A 23,186-nucleotide genomic window follows, 5' to 3' on the forward strand; every position below is an offset into this window, starting at 1 on the left:
ATATGAATGACATACAAACTCATAAAATATTCATCCAAAAGGTATAAGAGTATTAGGTGTTAATGTCTTGTTAATTACATTGTTAAGATTTGCTAATGTCATTGTTAAGGTTAGGAGAAACAGGTAATGGGTATTAGTTGTTGTTGAGCACATATAAATAGGTGATAGCTGGGACACTGGGTTGTGTGAGAGGAGAGTTGTGAGACTGAACAAGCCAATAAACTCTCTCAATAAAGAAAAGCTCTGTGTCTTGGTTTTGGCTTCACCAATCAGCTTGGATCCTATTAACATTAGAGGGATGTTTCGTTCTTACATGGTAATAACAGCCCATGTTGATTTAAAACTGTAAAATATTCTTCTATTATTACATAGCGACCGCAATTTCTAAGCTCAAAAGGGGTGAAAATAACCAAAAACCATACTTAAAAACCCAGTCAGCTTCCCCACACCCACTTCAGCACACTCCGCCACCCCGTTTGTTCAGCTCACTCTGTCACTGAGTACATTGTCAGCTCCGCTAAATTATCTACTGCGCTTTATTCTTTGTATCCTTCTTTTCTGTTCTGTGTTGCTTGGCTTTTTTGGATTTTCTTTTCTTCAGGCCCGCCTTACTCGACGCACTTTTACTCTTCTCAGGAAGGTTACCTTTGCAGTCCTTGAAAGGGGCATCTTGCACATTCAGCCCCGTGGCGTTTGTCGGGAGGTCGCAGATGGCCGTGACTTTTAGATTGGTATTTTCAATCCACCTTTCAAAAATGAAGTGTGTCAATGAAACAAATTCACTGCTTAAAATAAATACAGGTGACAGTGCATCTCCCCCAGGTGCAACAGGGCACCATAAAAGAATGAATGATCTGCATTTCTCCCATGCCTTTCATCACCTCAGGGCTCTCCAAAGTGCTTCACAACCTATGAAACACTTTTGAAGCGTGAGATGCTGTTGTTATGTAGGAAAAGAGGCAGCCAATTTAATAAGCTCTCACAAAACAATGTGATGGTGCCCCAATATCTGTGTTTTACGTTTTGGTTGAGGGATAAAAATTGGCAAGGACACCAGGGAGAATTCCCCTGCTCATCTTTGAATAATGCTATGGACCTTTTATGACCTCCTGAGAGGGCAAACCAAGCTGTCTCATCCAAAAGACGGCACCTCCAACAGTGGCTTGGAGTGGAACTTGAGCCCATAACCATCTGACCTGGTAGATAATAGTGCCTGCACTGAGCCACAGGGCGTGCAGTGAGTTACGCCAATATTGAATATAACCGAACATCCCAAAATACTTCAGAATAGGGATGGAATGAAGAAGCCAAACAATTCCGGGAGGAATTAGATGATTGATCCGAGGCAGGATCAAAGAAATTGGTTTTGAAATCTTTGAAGATAGAGGTTGGCAGACATCGTCTTCTACCTCATTATGAGGGCCTTGGGAAATTACTTGTGAGCAAGATGCTGGTGGATAAAAGGGTTTCCCCCAATAGGATGGGTATTAACTATAGTAGCCTAGTGCAGACTGAGGGGAGCAGAAACTGCTAACTGGAATGCAAGCATCATGGAAAAGCACCAGAGGCAGATTGGGACAAAACCACAAAGCAACTCGTAAAAAAATGCAATTGTACAAGAGCAAGGAGGTTATATTAAATTGGTATAAAACACTGGTTCGGTCACAGCTGGAGTATTGTGTCCAGTTCTGGTCGCTGTGCTTTAGGAAGGGTGTGAAGGCATTGTTGAGAGAGCAGAAAATATTCACCAGAATGGTTCCAGGGATGAGCAACTTCAGTTATGTAAATAGATTGGAGAAGTTGAAACTGTTTTAAGGCAGAGCTAGATAGATTCTTGATTAACAAGGGAGTGAAAGGTTATTGGGGGTAGGCAGGGATGTGGGGTTACATTTAGATCAGCCACGATCTTATTGAATGGGGGAGCAGGCTCGAGGGACTAGGTGCTCCTAATTCGTATGTTTGTACATTTTCCTTGGAGAAGAGTAGGTTGAGAGGAGATTTGATAGAGGTATTCAAAGTCATGAGGGGGTCTGGACAGGGTAGATAGGGAGAAACTGTTCCCACTTGTGAAAGGATTGAGAGTGGGTGGGCACAGGTTTAATGCAATTAGCAAAAGAAGCAATGGAGACATCGGGAGAAACTTTTTCACGCAGCGAGTGGTTAGGATCTGGAATGTGCTGCTTGAGAGTGTCATTGAGGCAAGTTCAATCGAGGCTTTGAAGAAGGAATTGGATTATTATCTGAAAAGGAAGAATATGCAGGGTTACGGGGAGAAGGCAGCTTAATGGCAGTAAGTGCTTTGCTCATTCAGAGAGCTGACACCGACACAATGGGCCAAATGGCCTCCTTCTGTGCCATAACAATTCTGTGATTCTGTGTTTCAAAGTCTTTGAACTGAGCCTTGGAGAACAGATGAAAGTTGACAAAGGCAGGGGTCGTCGGTGAGTGGGGCTTGAAATGGATTAGGAGGCAGGTGAATGTAAACTAGTGTGTTTAATGGTGTTAGCCCGAAGGTCAAAACCCAACCAGGAGAGACTTTGGAACTCACACACTTGCTCTTCTTGAGTTCCCGTTTCAATAGTTATTGTTATTTTACTGACTTGAAAGCGCTAACTCTTGTCAGGGTCCATTTCCACTCCAGGTAACCCATCACCTCAGCCAGTCACCCAATCACATGAGTAAACTTGGAAATACGTCCGTAGGATATTATAACAATTATAACAAGCACCGACCCATCACAACTGAGATGAAGTTAATTCATCCTGACCAAGGAGGGAACTTAATTATAGAATAGTGCAAATTGACACAGGGCACATAGCCACGGTATAATGGGAGAACTTCCAAAATGACTATATCTATTCTCTTTCTGGTAATGAGCAATTACAGAATATGAATATTACTGAAAAGAGAGACATGTTACCAAAACTTTTCATCTTGCATTCATCAGGACATAAGAACATAGGACTTAGAAGCAGGAATAGGCCATTCAGCCCTGCGAGACTGTCCTGCCATTCAATAAGATCATGGCTGATCTGGTTGTGGTCTCAGCTCCACTTTCCTTTCTGCCCCCCATAACCCTTGACTCCCTTGTCAATCAAAAATCGGTCTAATTCTGCCTTGAATAAATTCAATGACCCAGCCTCCACTGCTCTCTGGGGAAGAGAATTCCACAGACTAATGACCCTCTGAGAGAAAAAATGTCTCACCTTCATCTCCTCTTACCCTTAAACTGTGTCCCCTAGTTCTAGTCTCTCCCACAAGAGGAAACATCCTCCCGGTAGCTAACTTATCAAATCACTTCAGGATCTTAAGTGTTTCAATAAGATTGCCTCTCATTCTTCTAAACTCCAATTGATACAGGCCTGACCTGTTCAACCTTTCTTCATAAGATAAGCCCCTCATCCCAGGATTGAGTCAAGTGAACTTTCTCTGGGAAAATGCAAGAATGCCAAATTTCAAACTATCACAACAATTTATACTACAGGAGAAAATGGTTCTGATTTGTTGGAAAGTTGACGCTGATTTATTGAACCTTTGCCATAGAGAAAGCAACATGGAACTGTAGGTTCCCTTAGCTCAGAATTATTTCCGAATGGTTTGACATTGCAATTGAGAACAAGGCCTAATTGAGCAGTTAGTTATATCTTAGCCAGAAATTGAATGCCTTGGTAGCATTCTAAGACACAAACCACAATTACAATCCCAAATCTGATGTAGACACATGTTAAGAGGTTTTTACCTGCGGAGGTGAAGGAGTGGGCAGTCACAGTTCCAAGGGTTGTTGGAAAGATCAATGGCGTGAAGGTTTGTGAACTTCTTCAGACTGGGAATGTAGCTCAGTTTGTTATTCTCCAGGTGGAGGCTCTCCAGCCCTGTATCCAGTCCGTCAAAGGCCCCATCAAAGATCTGCAGTGGGAAATCGTCAACCCAATGTTACAAGAATAACAACAACATTTTTTATTTCCTGAGATGTGAGCATTGTTGTCATTTATTACCCGTCCGCATAAGTGCCAGGTAATGGCCATCTCCAACAAGAGAGAATCTAACCATTGCCCCTTGACATTCAATGGCATTACCATCACTGAATCCCCCACTATCAACAACCTGGGTGTTACTATTGACCAGAAACTGAACTGAACCAGCCATATAAATACCATGGCTTCAAGAGCAGGTCAGAGACTAGGAATTCTGCAGTGAGCAACTCACCTCCTGATTCCCCAAAGTCTGTCCACCATCTACAAGGCACAAGTCAGAAGTGAGGTGGTGTTGTTATGCCCAGTAAATGCATGTCATATTCATAACTTTAAATATGGACTCTGTGTTCATATAGAAGTTTCTGGAACTGTCTTTTATTTAAAATGGACACCGGATAACATGGCCACCAAAGGCCATGAATATTATCTGTGGAATTCACACTTGCGATTGTTTGGGGATTTACCCAAAACACAAGTCCAAAATCCATGTCTCCACCCACTCCGGCACAGTATAAAATCTATTATATTTCTACTTCTCTTTCACTTAGAAGGCTCCTCAAATGAAGCCATATTTGTAGAACTGAAAAACAAAAAGGGAGCAATCACATTGCTGGGAGTGTACTATAGGCCCCCAAACAGTCAGAGAGAAATAGAAGAACAGATATGTAGGCAAATTTCAAAGAAGTGTAAAAGTAATAGGGTTGTAATAGTGGGGGATTTCAACTTCCCTAACATTAACTGGGTTAAAAGCAAGAAACTGTGGAGCTGGAAATCCAAAACAAAAACAAAAGTACCTGGAAAACTCAGCAGGTCTGGCAGCATCTGTGGAGAGGTGCACAGTTAATGTTTCAAGTCCGTATGACTCTTCAACAGAATATTAACTGCGTTAGTCATAGTGTGATAGGTTTAGAGGGAGCGGAATTCTTAAAATGCATCCAGAAGAGCTTTTTAAGCCAATACATAGAAGATCCTATAAGAGAGGAGGTGGTCCTGGACTTAATTTTAAGGAATGAAGCCAGGCAAGTGGTAGAGGTATCAGTGGAGGAGCATTTTGCATATAGTGATCATAACTCCTTTAGGTTCAAGATTGTTATGGAAAAGGACAAGGATGGGCCAGAAATCAGTTCTAAATTGGGGGAAGGCCGGTTTCAATAAAATCAGATATGCTTTGGCCAGAGTAGACTGGGAGCAGCTACTTTCAGGTAAATCTGCGTCAGAGTAGTGGGACTCATTCAAGAAGGAAATAGGGAGAGTACAGGGCCAACATATTCCAGTAAAGACAAAGGGTGGGACCAACTAGCCCAGGGAATCCTGGAGGTCGAGGGATATACAGGATTGGATAAAGAGAAAAAGGGAGGCTTATGGCAGATACTGAGGGCTCAAAACAGCGGAAGCCCTAGAGGAGTATAGAATGTGTAGGGGGAACTTAAAAAGGAAATTAGGAGAGCAAAAAGGGGGCATGAGGAAACATTGGCAGGTAAAATAAAGGAAAATCCAAAGTTATTTTACAAGTACATTAAGAGTAAGAGGATAACTAGGGAAATATAGGGCCCATTAAGGACCATAGTGGTAATTTGTGCATGGAGCCAGAACTCGTAGGTAGGGTTCTAAATGAATACTTTGTGTCGGTGTTCACAAGTGAGAGGGACAACATGGATATGGAAATCGGCAGAAGGACTCTGATATAATTAGAGAAATTAGCATAGAAAGGGTGGAGGTTCTAAGTGGTCTGGCAGGCTTAAGAGTAGATAAATCTCCAGATCCGGATGAAATGTATCCTAGGTTGTTGAGTGAGGCAAGGGAGGAGATAGTAGGGGCGCTGGCAATAATTTTCAATACCTCTCTGGCCATGGGAGAGTGCCAGAGGACTGGAGAACAGCCAATGTGGTACCGTTATTCAAGAAGAAAGGAAGAGATAAACTAAGGAACTACACACCAGTCAGTCTAACCTCAGTGGTGGGGAAAATATTGGAAGCAATTCTGAGGGACAGAATTAACCTACACTTGGAGAGGCAGGGATTAATCAAAGACAGTCAGCATGGTTATGTTAAGGGAAGGTCATGTCTGACCAATTTGATTTAATTTTTCAAAGAGGTGACCAGATGTGTAGATGAGGACAATGAATTTGACGTAGTCTACTTGGACTTCAGCAAGGTTTTTGATAAGGTCCTGCATGGGAGACTAATAACGAAGGTAAGAGCCCATGGGATCCAAGGCAATTTGGCAAATTGGATCCAGAATTGGCTGAGTGGCAGGAAGCAGAGTGTGATGGTCGAGGGGTGTTTTGGTGACTGGATGAATGTGTCCAGTGGGGTTCCACAGGGATCGGTGTTGGGTCCCTTGCTGTTTGTGGTATACATAAACGATTTAGACTTGAATGTAGGAGGGTTGATCAGTAAGCTCGCAGATGACACAGAAATTGGTGAGGTAAATAGTGAGGAGGAAAGCCTTTGGTTACAGGAGGATTTTGACGGGCTGATCAGATGGGCTGATCAGTGGCAAATGGAATTTAATCCGGATGAGTGTGAGGTGATGCACTTGGGCAGGACAAACAAGACATGGGAATACACGATGAATGGTAGGACCCTGGGAAATACTGTGGATCAGAGGGACCTTGGTGTACATGTCCACTGGTCCCTTAAGGTAGCAGGACGGGTAGATAAGGTGGTTAAGAAGGCATATGGGATACTTACCTTTATTAGTGAGGCAAGGAATATAAGAGCGGGGGGTTATGCTGGAACTGTATAAAACGCTGGTTAGGCCACAACTAGAGTATTGCGTGCAGTTCTGGAATCTGCATTATAGGAAGGATGTGATTGCACTAGAGAGAGTGCAGAGGAGATTTACCAGGATGTTGCCTGAGCTGGAGAGTTTTAGTTATGAGAAGAGATTGGATAGACTGGGGTTATTTTCCCTGGGGAAGAGGAGATTGAGGGGGCACAGCATTGAGGTGTATAAGATTATGAGGGACATAGATAGGGTAGACAGAAAGGAACATTACCCCTTGGTGGAAGGATCAATAACCAGGAAGCATAGATTTAAGGTAAGGGGCAGGAGGTTTAGAGGGGATGTGAGGAAGATTTTTTTCACCCAGAGGGTGGCAGGAATCTGGAATTCACTTCCTGAAAGGGTGGTAAAGGCAGAAATCCTCATAACATTTAAGAAGTATTTGGATGTGCACTTGTGATGCCGTGGCATACAAGGCTATGGGCCTAGTGCTGGAAAATGGGATTAGAATAGTTAGGTACTTGTTTGACCGGCATAGACTCAATGGGCCGAAGGGCCTTTTCCTGTGCTGTAGCCCACTATGACTCTAGCTCTGAAGAAGAGTCATACAGACTCAAAATGTTAACTCTGTTTCCCTCTCCACAGATGCTGCCAGACCTGCTGAGTTTTTCCAGCATTTTTTGTTTTTATTCCATGTCTCCAAGTTGGAATCCTAACATTGACAGCTGGGCAGAAACCAATTCATCCTGAGTAAATGTGAAGAGCCCACCCATTATCTTCATTGTATAGCAAAGGCTTTTAGCTAAGCCCTTCCAGGTGGATAACACCAGTCTTGGACATGTGACTGAAACCGGCTGGAAATAAGAAGTTTTTATCGGAAGACCTAGAGGGACATGGGCAGGCTGCAGAAGCATAAAAAGAGACAGCAGCTGCTGCAAAAGGCTTTGCCGTCTTTTCCTTTAAGAACATGGAGGCCATTTATTTTAAAAGAGCTTCGCAGCCTTATTTCTTTCTCTCAGAAGTCCACCAGTATCCAAACGGGACCTCCTGGCACCAGAACCACAGGTTAACAGCTTTGTGATCTGCTAAAAAATCCATCTCTTTGAAGGAATCCTGCAATAATCCTGACATCCAACTTCAGCTGTCCAAACCCATCTAAACTACAATTTAAGAGTGGAATAGGAATCCTTTCTTTGTTGGGCTGTTGTGACTGTTCCACCACTGTCAATTATCCTTTTGATTTAACACTTGTAGGAGCACATTATCTTCTTTCAGTGTATTTTTCTTGAGTGTATGATGTGTGTTTAGATTTTCAGCATGAGTGTGTGAGTAAATAATCTTTTTTATTTATACCCACGAAAGCTTGCTGCTGTTATTTTTAAATTGACCACACACTCCCGGGCCTAAGAACCACATGTCTTCCTCTCCAAAACCACACTCATTATGGACAGTAAGGGAAGGGAATTGGGGCTTTCAGTTTATCTCTTCTCCCTTGTCCATGAGAGAATACTCTCCGCTTGCCTGGATGAGGGCAGCTCCTACAACGCTCAAGAAGCTCGACACCATTAAGGACAAAACAACTCGCTTGATCAGCACCTTATCCACATTCAATCCCTCCACCACCGATGCACAGGAGCGGCAGTGTGTACTACAAGATGCACGGCAGAAACATGCCAAGGCTCCTTCGACAGCACCTTCCAAACCCATGACCTCTACCACCTAGAAGGAGAAGGACAGCAGATGCATGGGAACACCACTACCTGAAAGTTCCCCTCCAATATCCTGACTCTGGGTTTTAATTTTGCTAACAAGACTAATGTGATAGGCTGTCGAACATATATTGAAAGTTCATAAAAACATCAACAATCACATTCCCCTCATCATCCCTCTCCGTTACTTTATCATAAAGAACTCAATCAATTTAGTTAAACAAAATTTGCCTTTAACAAATCGGCTTTAATTTATGCACCCATATTTTTTCAAATGCCCATTAGTTTTGTCCCACATTATTATCTCAAAATGTTTCTCCACCACCTACATCAGGCTGACTGACCCATATTTGCTGGGTTTATGTCACTCCCCTTTTTGAACAAGAATGTAACGCTTGCAACCCTCCAGTCCTCTGGCATCATACCTAAGTTGCATTAGAAGATTCTTTTACCGGATGTGAGCACCGCTGGCTGGGCCAGCATTTATTGCCCATCCCTAATTGCCCTTGAGAAGGTGGTGGGGAGCTGCCTTCTTGAACTGCTGCAGTCCATATGATGTAGGTACACAGACAGTGCTGTTAGGGAGAGAGTTCCAGGATTTTGACCCAGCGACAGTAAAGGAACGGTGATATATTTCCAAGTCAGGACAGTGAGAGGCTTGGAGGGGAACTTCCAGGTGGTGGTGTTCCCATGTATCTGCTGCCCTTCCCCTTCTAGATGGTAGAGATCACAGGTTTGGAAGGTGCTGCCTAAGGAGTCTTTGGTGAGTTTCTGCCATGCACCTTGTAGATGGTACACACTACTGCTACTGTGCGTCAGTGGTGGAGGGAGCGAGTGTTGAAGTTGGTGGATGGGGTGAATGTTGAAGCGGGTGGATGGGGTGCTGATCAAGCTGCTTTGTCCTGGATGGAGCTTCTTGAGTGTTGTTTACTGCACTCAACCAGGCAAGTGGGGAGTATTCCATCACATTCCTTACTTGTGCCTTGTCAATGGTGGGCAGGCTTCGGGGAGTCAGGAGGTGAGTTACTCACCACAGAATTCACAGACTCTGACCTACCCTTGTAGCAGTCAGAGCCTCCGCAGTATCTGCTCTTACCCAGCTCAGCATCCTTGGATGCATCCCATCTGGTCAGGGTGAACTTTCTACTTTGAACATTGTCGACCTTTTAAGTGCCTCTTTACTTTTATCAAGTCGCTTTCTCTGCTATCTTCTCCTTTGCTATAACACTGACAGCATCCTTTTCTCGACTGATGACAGATGCAAAGTCCTCATTTGGTACCTCAACCATGCCCTCTGCCTCCTTTTTGATGCCTAATCAGCTCCACCTTTCCTTTCATTATCCTTTTACTATTTATATGCTTGTAAGATGCTTTTAGTTGCTCTATTAGCGCAATGTGTAATGTCCCTGCATCTGAGGCAGAAGCTCCGGGTTCGAGTCCCACCCCAGGACTTGATGGTCAAGGAAGGTGAGTTCATAAACCGGACAAACAGGTTGAGAATCAGCCTACAACTCCTTCCAACACCCACCAATGGCAGATGGTAAGAGTGGGAGAGATTCCTGGTCAGCCATGTGATGGAAAGAATGTTGGAGCCTCTACCATCACTATCCATAGCTCCAGGCTACAACATATATGGAAAAGTGCAGGTTGCCACAGCAACTTGGACTCCCTGAGTGACCTATAACATCAAAGGACCTTTTATGCTGCCCTTTAATCTTTTATCATATACTCTCTTCGTCACTTTTATTTTCTTTTTCAGTTCTTCCCTATATGTTTTGTGTTCAGTTTGACTCTATGGAATTATGAATCTTACACTTATCATAAATTCTCTGTTTCATTTTTAGGAGAAAGTTGGCAGAGTTAGATTGGGAGATAAGATTCAATGGTGTTGCGGTCGATAAGCAATTGCAAACACTTAAAGAAATTGTTAATAATTCTCTTGAAGTTATGCTCCCTTGAGGAATGAAAGCCCCACTGGAAAAGTGGTACACCACAGGCTAACTAAGGAAGTTAAGGATAGTACTAGATTAAAAGGAGAGGCTGACAATATTACCAAAAAGAGTAGTGAGAACAAGAACGGTTTTAAATATCAGCAAAAGGAAGACCAAGAAACTAGAAAATGGGAGCAAACTAATCAGAAATACAAAAAACATATTGAAAGAGTTTTTAAAAGTATGTAAAAACGGAGAAATTATCAAAAGTAAACATGGGTCTTTTAGAGGCAGGAGAAATTATAATGGGAAATGTAGTGTAAAGAGTTAATGTGAATATGCAAATGGGACAGTTCACAGCATCCTGGCGAAGTGATGTAAGGTCACACGACCATGAAGATTGGGTGCCCCCAATGCAACCTCATGGAAAGGATGAAGTCTCATTCTAGATGCATTTATTCTTTGTTATGTTTTGAGTAAATGTTTGACAAAGCTATTAAGAGCTTTTTGAGGGCATAACTAGGAAGGTAGATAAGGATGTAGTATATTTGGGTTTTCAGAAGGCGTTCAAGAAGAAATCACATAAGGGTTTTGCTACTCAAGGTTACGGCTCATGGTATTAAGAGTAATATATTAGCATGGATTAAGAATTCAGTAATGGACAGAAAACGGGGTAGGAATAAACAGGATAATTTTCAGGATGGCAGAGTTTCACTAGTGGAGCATCACAAAGATCAGTGCTTGGGCCTCAGCTATTTACAATCTATATCAATGATTCAGGCAAGGGAACCATGTGTAACATGACCACATTTGCTGACGATACATAGCTAGGTGGGAAACTAAGCTGTGAGTAGGACATAAATATGCTGCATTGCGATACAGGCAGGATAAGTGATTGAGCAAGAACATGGCAGATGGAGCATAATGTGTGGAAGAATAAAGTTATCCACTTTGGTAGGAAGGTGGAAAAGCAGAATATATTTTTAAGAGTGAGAGGCGAGTAATTGTTGGGATTCAGAAGGATTTGGATGTCCTTGTATACAAATCGCAGAAAGTTAACATGTACGTACAGCAAGCAATTAGAAAGGCAAATGATACATTAGCCCTTTTTGCGAGGGGGTTTGAATATAATAAGGTAATCTTGCTGCAATTATATCAGACTTTGGTGATACTCCAGCTGGAGTGCTGCGTACAGTTTTGGCCTTCTTACCTAAGGAAGGATATACTTGACTTAGACGGGATGCAGCAATGTTACTTGATTGATCCCTGGGATGAGAGGTCTCTCCTATGAGAAGAGATTGAGTCGAGTGGGCCTATAGTCTCTGGAGTTTGGAAGTAATCTCATGGAAATGTCTAAAGTTCTTAGAGGGCCTTGACAGGTAGATATTGAGAGGCTGTTTTCCCTGATTAGAGAATCCAGAACCAGAGGTCAGAGTCTTAGTATAAGGGCAGGGCCATTTAGGGCTGAAATGAAGAGAAATTTCATCATTCATCCATTCTTTGGAATTCTCTAGCCCACAAGGCTGAGGTTTCTCAGTGAATGAGGATAATCAAGGCTGGACACTGACAGAATCAAGGGATTTGGGAAGAGGATGGGAAAGTGGAGTTGATGTAGAAGTTCACCCATGATCTTAGTGAATGCAGCATAGGCTTGAGGGGCCATATGTTCTAATCCTGCTCCTATTTCTTACATTATCTCTGTAACTTTAGTTTTTTAGGGTTCTTTAGAAAAGGATTCACTTCTTTTCCCCTCATTGAAATGTGTCTAATCTGCTCCTAAAATATCTCCTCCTTCCAATCCTCCCAATGCTCACTCTCTGTCTTACCTGCCAATCTTTGATTCCAATCCAGGGCCAGATCTCCCTTTCAACTCATTGAAATGAGTCCAATTCTGGTTGAGTATTTCCACATGTGATTTTTTACTTGCTCCTTTCCCATACGCTAAACATAATCTTTTTTATTCATTCATGGGATGTGGGCATCGCTGGCTAGGCCAGCATGTATTGCCCATCCTTGGTTGCCCTTGAGAAGGCGGTGGTGAGCTGCCTTCTTGAACCTCTGCAGGACATGTGGTGTAGGTACACCCACAGTGCTATTAGGGAGGGAGTTCCAGAACTTTGACCCAGCAACAGTGAAGGAACGGCGATATATTTCCAAGTCAGGATGATGAGTGGCTTGGATGGGAACTTCCAGGTGGTGGTGTTCCTATTATCTGCTGCCCTTGTCCTTCTAGGTGGTAGTGGCCGTGTGTTTGGAAGGTGCTGTCGAAGGGGCCTTGGTGAATTCCTGCAGTGCATCTTATAGATGCTACTCCAGTGCATTGGTAGTGGAGGGAGTGAATGTTTGTGGATGGGGTGCTAATCAAGCGGGCTACTTTGTCCTAGATGGTATCAAGCTTCTTGAGTGTTGTGGGAGCTGTGCTCATCCAGGCAAGTGGGGAGTATTCCATCACACTCCTGACTTGTGCCATGTAGATGATGGACAGGCTTTGGGGAGTCAGGAGGTGAGTTACTTGTCGCACGATTCCTACCCTCTGACCTGCTCTTTTAGCCACAGTATTTATATGGCTAGTCCAGTTCAGTTTCTGGTCAATGGTAACCCTCAGCATGTTGACAGTGGGGGATTCAGTGATGGTAATGCCATTGAACATCAAGGGGCGATGGTTGGATTCTCTCTTGTTGAAGATGGTCATTGTCTGACACTTGTGTGGCCTGAATGTTACTTACCACTTGTCAACCCAAACCTGGATATTGTCCAGGACTTGCTGCAGTTGGTCATGGACTGCTTCAATATCTGAGGAGTTGTGAATGGTGCAATGAACATTGTGCAATCATCAGTGAACATCCCTACTTCTGACCTTATGATGGAAGGAAGGTCATTGATGAAGCAACTGTTCAGCTGTTTTGCCCATGTTTGAACCAAGGTAGTAACGAGGTCAGGAGCTGAGTGGCCTTGGCAGAACCCAAACTGGGCATCAGTAAGCAGGTTATTGCTAAGCAAGTGCCGCTTGATAACACTGTTGATGACCCCTTCCATTACTTTACATATAGAGTAGACTGATGGGCAGTAATTGGCCAGGTTGGATTTGACAATATTCCAGCAATAGTACTGAAGATTTGTACTCCAGAACTTGCCGCGCTCCTAGCCAAGCTGTTCCTGTACAGGTACAACACTAGCATCTACCCAGCAATGTGAAAAATGCCCAGGTATGTCCTGTACACAAAAAGCAGGACAAAAACAGCCTTGGTTTATACATAGGCAAAAGAGCTGAACTCCACAGGTGAGGTGAGAGTGACTGCCCTTGACATCAAGGCAGCATTTGACCGAGTGTGGCATCAAGAAGCCCCAGCAAAACTAGAGTCAATGGGAATCAAGGAAAACTCTCTGCTGGGTGGAGTCATACCTAGCACAAAGGAAGATGGTTGTGGTTGTTGGAGGTTGATCATCTCAGCTCCAGGACATCACTGCAGGAGTTCCTCAGGGTAGTGTCCTAGGCCCGACGATCTTCAGCTGCTTCATCAATGATCTTCCTTCCATCATAAGGTCAGAAGGGGATGTTGGCTGATGATTGCACAATGTTCAGCACCATTCACAACTCCTCAGATACTGAAGCAGTCCTGGATGCAGCAAGACCTGGACAATATCCAGGCTTAGGCTGATAAATGGCAAGTAACATTCATGCCACAAAAGTGCCAGACAATGACCATCTCCAACAGGAGAGAATGTAACCATTGCCCCATGACTTTCAATGGTATTACCATCACTGAATCCCCCACTATCAACATCCTGGGAGTTACCATTGACCAGAAACTGAACTGGACTAGCCATATAAATACTGCGACTACAAGAGCAGGTCAGAAGCTAGGAATCCTGCGGTGAGTAACTCACCACCTAACTCCCCAAAGCCTGTCCACCATCCACAAGGCATAAGTTAGGAGTGTGATGGAATACTCCCCACTTGCCTGATTGAGTGCAGCCCCAACACTCAAGAAGCTTGACACCATCCAGAACAAAGCAGCCCACTTGATTGGCACCCCATCCACAAACATTCATTCCCTCCACCACTTATGCATAGCAGCAGCAGTGTGTACCATCTACAAGATGCACTGCAGGAACTCACCAAGCCTCCTTCGACAGCACCTTTCAAACCCATGACCACTACCATCTAGAAGGACAAGGGCAGCAGCTACATGGGAACACCACCACCTGCAAGTTCCCCTTCAAGTCACTCACCATCCTGACTTGGAAATATATCACTGTTTTCACACAGCAAGTGGTTAAGGTCTGGAATGCGCTTCCTGAGAGTGTGGTGGAAGCAGGTTCACGCGAGGCTTTCAAGACGGAATTGGATTATTATCTGAAAAGGAAGAATGTGCAGGGTTGTGGGGAGAAGGTGGAGTGACGGCACTAGGTGAATTGCTCATTTGGAGAACTGGTGCAGACATGATGGGCCAAATGGCCTCCTTCTGCGCTATAACAATTCTGTGATTCTGTGATCTCTCGGTCTACCTTGTATTTACCTTTCTGCTTAGGACTCAAAGCAATCTCTTGAATTTATAAAGTGCCTTTAATGTAGGGAAATTCACAGGAATGTGAGCAAGCGATATTTGACATTGAGCCAAACGTTAGCTCAGGTCAAAGAGGAGCATCTTAAAGAGGAGAGCGAATTAGAGAGGTGAGGAGTTTATGAAGGGAATTCCAAAGTTTAGGGACTAGGCAGGTGAAGGCTCAGAACACCAGGTACATTTAATTACAAAGATATCAGGAGAACAGATTTCAGGAATTTCAAGCCAACTCCAAATGAACACAAGTCAACAACACAAACGCACCTCACATTTGAATCTTAAAAAGACCAAAACTATACCTTACCTTCTCCAAACCCATGTCATTCAACCACAAATGTTGGAGAGACCCTGCTACTGGAAGGAAGGCAGCATTGCCTATCTGTTTAATGGGATTGTTGGATAATTTCAGTTCATCCAAAATAGGCATCCCCATTAGAGCAACGGTGGGAACTGCCGTCAGTTTATTTTCGTCCAAGAACAGCTTCTGGAGTTCCCCGATGGACTGTAGAGCAGTTGGGGAAATGTAGGTGATGTTGCTGCCTGTCAGGTAGAGCCATCGTATCTTCTCAGCTCCTTCCATGTTTTCGTCGGTCAGTCGAGGAATGGGATTGTATTCTAAGTGAAGAGCAAAGAGGTTGGGCAGTAGCTTGAATGCTCCCTTGGGTATGACTGATAACTTGTTGTAGTCTAAGTAAAGGTAAGTCAGGTCAGGTAGCCCCTCAAAGATTGCTGGCTGTAGACTCGATATCTCATTGCCAGACAGATACAGGTAAATTAGTTTCTTTAAGCCACGGAAGGCACCAGCATGGATGTCATGAATTTGGCAGTTCTGCATGTGAAGCGAAACAAGGTTTTTCAAATCTGAGAATGAGCCTTTAGGCACTAAGTAGAAATCGTTGTAGCGCATGTCAAGAAGCCGGGCATCTATGGGGAAACCCTTTGGGATCTTGCGTAGACCTTTGCCCTCACAGCTGGAATGCTGTAAGTCATGTTTGCAGTCACAATGCTCTGGGCATGGAAGATTTTCTTGATTATTTGTTTCTGGCTTGCTCTCCAATTTGAGCTCCTCCTCTTCTTCATAGTCTAAAGGGCGGCTTTCACATTTCAGGTCAATTAGCCGCAGGGAATCCAACCGTTCACCTCGAAATACACTTGGTGCACTGCAGAACACCTCTGCCTTAGGCTTGGTGGAGTTGGTCATCCATTCATGGAAAGGCCTCATCAAGCAGTTGCACTGGATTGGGTTCCCTGTCAGATTGATCATTCTCAAGGCCTCAACTCCCTCCAGGGGCTGCATGGCCTGCAGTTGATTGTAACGGAAATCAATAACGGCTAGCTTAGGGCTGTGGACAAAAGCTGCATGAGACACCTCCTGAAGGGCCATGTTGCCCAAAGTCAGATGCTTCAGTGACTGCATCCGGACGGACTCTTCTCCAAGATACGTCATGGGATTCTGGCCAAGATCCAGTCTGGCCACATTTTTGAGCCTGGATAAGGCTTCTGATGGCATGTATTGAAGCTCATTGTCATCCAGACTCAGTCTCTTCAGCGTCCAGAGTCCAGCAAAGGCCTCGTCTGCAATGTTGTTGACCATGTTATTAGATAAGCGTAGGTGTTTAATTTGCTGGAGACCCTGGAAGACCAAGGGAGGCAAATAGACCAGGAGATTCCCTCCCAAGTTTAAGAAGTTTAGGAATCCCAGTTGTCCAAAAGCACCAGGCCTGATCTCTTCAATCCTGTTGTTGTCGATGATGAGTTGTTGAAGGGACATCAGGCCATCAAAGGTCTCCTGATAGATGAATTCAATGCTATTGAAGCCTAAGTTCAGGTAGATCAGTTGACCAAGCCCACGGAAGGCACCTTCTGCAAGATGTTGAACCTTACATTTCTGTAAATTTAAGTGAGTAAGATAAGGAATAGGAAGGAAGGCTCCATTTGGAATGATGTTGATATTGTTCCCCTTGATATCCAGCTTCTTAGTGGCCTGCAAAAGAGATATTGTTAACACTGAATTGTCCACTTTCTGTTTCAGACATGTTTCATTTTTCTCTGCTATTGCCTGAGCATAATATCAGTGTGCAACCTGTAAGGATAGAACAAAACACAAGAAATAGGAGCAAAAGTAAACCATTCAGCCCATCGAGGCTGCTCCGCCATTCAGTACTATCATGGCTAATCTTAGGCTTCAATTCCATTTTTCTGTCCGCTCCCTGAGAGACCAAAAATCTGTCTACCCCAGCCTTAAATATATTCAACAATGGAGCATCCATGGCCCTCTGGGGTAGAGAATTCCAAAGGTTCACAACCCTTTGAGTGAAGAAATTTCTCGTCATCCCAGTCCTAAATGATTGGCCTCTTTTTTTTATTCATTCATGGGACGTGTGTGTCGCTGGCTAGGGTAGCATTTATTGCCCATCCCTAATTGCCCTTAAGAAGGTATTGGTGAGCTGCCCCCGTGTTTTAGATTCTCCAGCTGATGGAAATAACCTCTCAGCCTCTGCCCTATCAGAATCTTGTAGGTTTCAATGAGATCACCTCTCATTCTTCTAAACCCCAGAAAGTATAAGCCCAAGTTACTCAGCCTCTCATCATAGGACAACCCCCTCATCCCGGGAATCAACTTAGTGAATCTGCGCTCTACCACCTCCTTATGGACAGGATAGACTGGCCACTTACTGTTGATCCTCTGTGAGGTCTAGATAAGTGGCTCAAAACGGCCGGCCCTCTATTCCACCCTCACTATGGGTAAAAAAACAAGCTGAAGATCTTTGCCTCATGCAAATGATAGAAAATTGACAACAGAGCTGGGGGGGTGGGGGGGGAGGAGGAGACGGGGGGGGGGGGCGGTAATTCGGCCCATCGTATCCCCTGCTAGGCAAACTCAGGAGTGAGAATCCTGTCATTCCCTGGCTTCCAGAGTGGATTTCAAATTTTGCCCAGAGTATTAGCCAAAAGTATATCTTCTGCTCTCTTACTGAGGAAAAGCCCAAAACCTCTGGTTAACACATGGAAAATAACGGATCCAGCCTCTGGAAAAGACACAGGGCTGACTGCAAATCTAAAGAGAATGAATTAGAAAGAAAGGTTAGGCAAGGAATGGTTACGCATTTTGAAAGTCAACTCTGGTGCTATCAGCTGCCTGGGCCCTAAGCTCCGAGTTCCCTTCCTACACCTCTCTGCCTCACTTTCCTCCTTTAAGATGCTCCTTAAAGCCGACTTCTTTGGCCAAGCTCTTGGTCATCTGACCTAATATCTCTGTGTATGACTCGGTGTCAAATTCTGTCTGACAAGCCTCTGTTAAGCGCCTTGGGATGTTTTGTATGTTAAAGGTGCTACATAAATGCAATTTGGGAGTTTTGATATGGACTTGGAGTCCAGGGGAAAGCTCGCTGCACCCACAGTAACCAAATTAAAAAAAACTGTTCAGCCTCCTTTGGAAGCAAACGCATATCAGAGGCAGGGAGAAAACACAATGATGTGGGGTGGCCAAGTCGCTGCTATTGATAATAGAGTTGATCTGCAGAGATTTCTCAAGTGGAAACATTAAGTTTGTTTACAATATACTCAGCAGCAACTGCACATGTTCTTTCAACTCCAACTCTATCTCCACACTGACTGCTGAGGTAGCCCACGTTTTTCTCCTTTTGGTTACTACAGATCATGTAATCTTTCCTAACACGTATTATTCTTAAAGGCACATTACACACTAAATAAAATCATAATTACTACACACACAGAGAGAAGAAATCCTGAGCCAGGAACTCCTCCGAAACTCAATCGTCTGCAGTAACCTGTTCTATTTGCAACAGAGCCTTCCAGGCGCAGTCTGGTGTTAGCAGTCATCCATGTAACCCACCGGAACCCTAGCAAACACCCCAGATGAATAAAATGGCTATCGTCACCTCAAAGGGCGAATGTGAAGAAATGCAAGTTGATTTTTGTTATCTTAATTTTCCCAGTATAATTTTTCAAACTCCTGTCACTCACTTTTTTAAAAACACTTGCTCATTTTTTTCATTCTTTCATGCGATGTGGGCGTCGCTGGCAAGGCCCAGCATTTGTTGCCCATCCCTAATTGCCCTTGAACTGAGCGGCTTGCCAGGCCACTTCAGAGGGCAGTTAAGAGTCAACCACATTGCTGTGGGTCTGGAGTCACATGTAGGTCAGACCAGGTAAGGACAGCAGATTTCCTTCCCTAAAGGGCATTAGTGAACCAGATGGGTTTTTACAGTAACCGATGATAGCTGTCATGGTCATCATGACCGAAACTAGCTTTACATTTCAGAGTTTTTTCTTAATTGAATCTAAATTCTAGCTGCTATGGTGGTACTAGCCATGGCAATCAATGATAGTGTAAGGCCACTATTACTGGTGATTAGCTTTCAATTCCAGATTTATTAATTTATTAAATTCCACCAGCAGCCGTGGTGGGATTTGAACCCCAGAGCATTAGCCTGGTCCTCTGGATCACTGGTCCCGTGATATTAGCACTGGGCCACCATCTCCTCAATTAGAGTACAACGTATCCTGGGAATTTCTAAACCTGCTGCCATCAATTTACTGTAAAATAAGTTTCTACAAAGGACACAATCCAATTAAATTGATGTTATAAATTTGACAAAACTGATTTGAATCTCTCTGCCTCCTCCAGGTGCATGCGCAGATGAGACCAAGGTCAGCAGGGTCTGGGGTCAGACAATGAGAGTTTTGGAATTGCCCTTGCTTTCAAATGTATAGGGCACAGTAGCCAGGGATAATCAACCCTTAAAAGACTTCAGGGAGTCATATTCAGATTAGCAGACAGATGTCAGATGAAATTTAAGACAGAGCAGTGTGAAGCGATTCATTTTGGTGGGAGGGCTGAGGAGAGGCACAGGAACAGAGAGACCTGGAAGGTGGATGCAGATCTTTGAAGGCGGCAGGTGAAGATGACAGGGCAAGTTGAAAAGCCTTTTTAAAAAGCATATGCGATCCTTGGTTTAATAAATAGAGGCATGGAGTAACAAAGCAAGTGGATTATGTTAGAACTTTATAAAACATTGGTTAGACTTCATATGAAGCGCCGTGTTTAATTCTGGGCACCACTCTTCACGAAGCTTTTGAGGCCTTGAAGCATACACACATGTACCAGCAGAGGGAGTTGCTGGGAAGAGATGATAAGGGGGTCCATGTTTAACAGCTTGTGCAGTTCTAATTCTAAATATCTGAATACATATTAATGTTACTGTCCCAAGAACTCCACATGTATTAGCAGGGTGATCAACTCTGGTCAAAAGAAAGGGGGACATTTTGCCATGCAGTGGGCCAGGGTTGTTGGTGGGGGGGCGGGGAGGTTAATTCTGGCAAATCTGTGAGAACAAGGGGCGAGGGGTGTAGGAGGTTGGTTTTGCAGGCCCAGCAATGAGATCAGGGGGGAGTGGGGTGAGGGCTTGAGGCTGGTGCATCTGTAGCGGAGGGATGCTGGCAACACCTTCAGAGCAGGGGCAGGGGAGGCCTGCAGGTGTGCAAGCCTCCCCGATTCTGTTGCTTCTGTCTGCTGGATTAACCGCCACCCCCATCGCCAACCCCTCCCTGCCCCCGGGCACCCACAGGTAAGCCCCGAGCACCAACCACAAAGCGCCAGTAAAAGGCCCAGAAATCTGGGACAAAATGCAACCAGAAGAGAGGTGACACAAGGAAAAACATTTTTACACAGAGAGTGGTCGTGGACTGGAATGTGCTGTCTGAAAGGGCAGCAGAAGCAGATTCAATAGTTACTTTCAAAAGGGTATTGGGTAAATACTGGAAGGGAAAAGTATTTCAGGGCTGTGGCGACAGAGCAGGAGAGTGGCACTAATTGGACCTCCACTCTAGCGGTAGCACAGGAATGATGGGTTGAATGGCCTCCTTCTGTGCTGTATCGTTCTATGATTCTATCTCTGTAACATCCTCAAACACTACAACTCCTCCAAGATTTTGGTGCTCCTTTAATCTAAACTCTTGAGCAGTCCTGAGTTTAATCACTCCACCACTGGTGGCCATGCCTTCAGCTGTCTGGGACCATATAATCTTCAGGTGAACCCTTCCTGTGGTGTAATATATATATATGAACACATGACTACATGTATAAAAGCCTCAAAAAAAGTAAATGTGCTTACTTAAAAAAGCAATAAAAAATATATTTAAAGAAATAGTTTACATTTATATAGAAAATTGTTAAATAAACTCAGGATTCAGAAAAAGATAAGGAAGGTGGTAAAATACATGGAACTATAAATATTGAACTCTATTTAAATTTAAACTGTGACACTAAAGCAGTCCATGTCCAAATACAGCAAGACCTGGACAATATCCAGGTTTGGGGTGATAAGTGGCAAGCAATACTCATGCCACACAAGTGCCAGGCAATGACCATCTCCAACTAGAGAGAATCTAACCATCGCCCCATGACATTCAATGACATTACCTTCGCTGAATCCCCCACGATCAACATCCTGGGGGTTACCATTGACCAGAAACTGAACTGGGCCATCCATATAAATACTGTGGCTACAAGAGCAGGTCAGAGGCTGGGAATTCTGTAGTGAGTAACTCACCTCCTGACTCCCCAAAGCCTGTCCACCATCTACAAGGCACAAGTCAGGAGTGTGATGGAATACTCTCCACTTGCCTGGATGAGTGCAGTTCCCACAACACTCAAGAAGCCTAACACCATCCAAGACAAAGCAGCCAGTTTGATTGGCACCCCATGCACCACTTTTAACATCCACTCCCTTCACCACCGATGCACAATAGCAGCAGTGTGTACCATCTACAAGATGCACTGCAGGAATTCACCAAGGCTCCTTAGACAGCACCTTCCAAACCTGTGACCTCTACCACTTGGAAGGACAAAGACAGCAGATACATGGGAACACCGCCACCTGCAAGTTCCTCTCCAAGTCACTCACCATCCTGACTTGGAAATATATCACTGTTCTTTCACTGTTGTTGGGTCAAAATCCTGGAACTCCCTCCCTAACAGCACTGTGTGTGTAACTACATCAGATGGACTGCAGCAGTTCAAGAAGGCAGCTCACCCCCACCTTCTCAAGAGTAATTAGGGATGGGCAACAAATGCTGGCCCAGCCAGCGATGCCCACCTTCCATGAATGAATGAAAAAAAGCTCATACCAGGGGCCCCAGTTGAAACTGGTGGATGTCAAAGTTTGGACTGATAGCAGGAAGTTCATTTTAACATAGAGTGGACAATAATGGGGCTTCTGTGAATGGAAACCAAGCCCCCCAGTTGGATAAAAGCAAAATACTGCGGATGCTGGAAATCTGAAACTAAAACAAAAATACCTGGAAAAACCCAGCAGGTCTGACAGCATCTGCGGAGAGGAGCACAGTTAACGTTTCGAGTCTGTATGACCCTCCATCAGTTGGATGCTGTGCCAGGGGAACTGTGCACTCCTCCTGAAGGGATCGTGAACTAAAAGGGGCCATATCTATACCAACCTCGATTTTAAAATTCTCACCCTTGCTTTCAAAGCCTTCCATGCCTGACTCCCTCTCTTGTCCTGCAATCTCCAGTAGCTGTAGAACCCTTCGAGGTCTCTGTGCTCCTCAAACTCTGGCCTCATGAGTGTGGCCTATTTTAATCGCTCCACCATTGGCGATCATGCCTCCAGCCTCGAAAGTCCTAAGTTCTGGAATTCCCTCCTTAAACCTCTCCACCTCTCTGCCTCTCTGACCAAGCTTCTGTCACTATCTCTTTATGCGACTCGGTGTCAAGCTTTGTAATGCTCCAGTGATGTTTTATTATGTTTAAAGGCACTATATAAATTTAAATCATAGTTGTCGGCATTTCTGGGAAGTCAGTGAGTTCTGGACACTCCTTCAAAAAACAACACTGTTTGGATGTGTCACACTAACTCAGCACAAACCCTGCAATCTTGGAAATATAAACAGACAAACATAGATGTACACTCGAATTAGGAGCAGGAATGAGCCACTCAGCCCCTTGTGCCTGCTTTATGTTTTATGAGGTCAAGGGATTAACTATAAATGCCAAAGGTTACAGGTGTAGCCAAGTTTTCTAGGAATGCAGGGGTTTGACAAAATTAGGCTCTAGGTATCACACCTCTCATGTTGGTATAAAAGACCTGAGTAAACTAAGCAACGAGTTAAATGTTTGTTTATTAGAAAGCACAGATGATTTTTCAGAAACCAGATTCTGAAAGGTCAAGGCCAGTAATGTTCTGGGAGTCCTTCCTCCCTCATTGTGCTCTTTTTAAATGTGCTTTTTCCTGAACAGCC

General features: G+C 44.1%; 1 protein-coding gene across 2 annotated transcripts in view; it reads right to left on the reverse strand.

Annotated features, from left to right (window-relative positions):
• Positions 1–341: 341 nt before the first annotated feature.
• Positions 342–23,186, reverse strand: part of chadlb (chondroadherin-like b) — a 123,340-nt gene continuing 100,495 nt past the window's right edge. For both annotated transcript variants that reach the window (XM_041177649.1, XM_041177648.1), the window contains 3 exons: positions 15,211–16,890; positions 3,740–3,906; positions 342–746 (listed from right to left, as the gene is read on the reverse strand). In XM_041177649.1, coding sequence (XP_041033583.1) covers positions 527–746; positions 3,740–3,906; positions 15,211–16,890 — 2,067 coding nt within the window. In that variant the 3' untranslated portion in view covers positions 342–526. The remainder of the gene's footprint in view (positions 747–3,739; positions 3,907–15,210; positions 16,891–23,186) is intronic.

The sequence above is a fragment of the Carcharodon carcharias genome, chromosome 31, assembly GCF_017639515.1.
Source record: "Carcharodon carcharias isolate sCarCar2 chromosome 31, sCarCar2.pri, whole genome shotgun sequence".
NCBI classification, from domain to species: Eukaryota; Metazoa; Chordata; class Chondrichthyes; order Lamniformes; family Lamnidae; genus Carcharodon; species Carcharodon carcharias.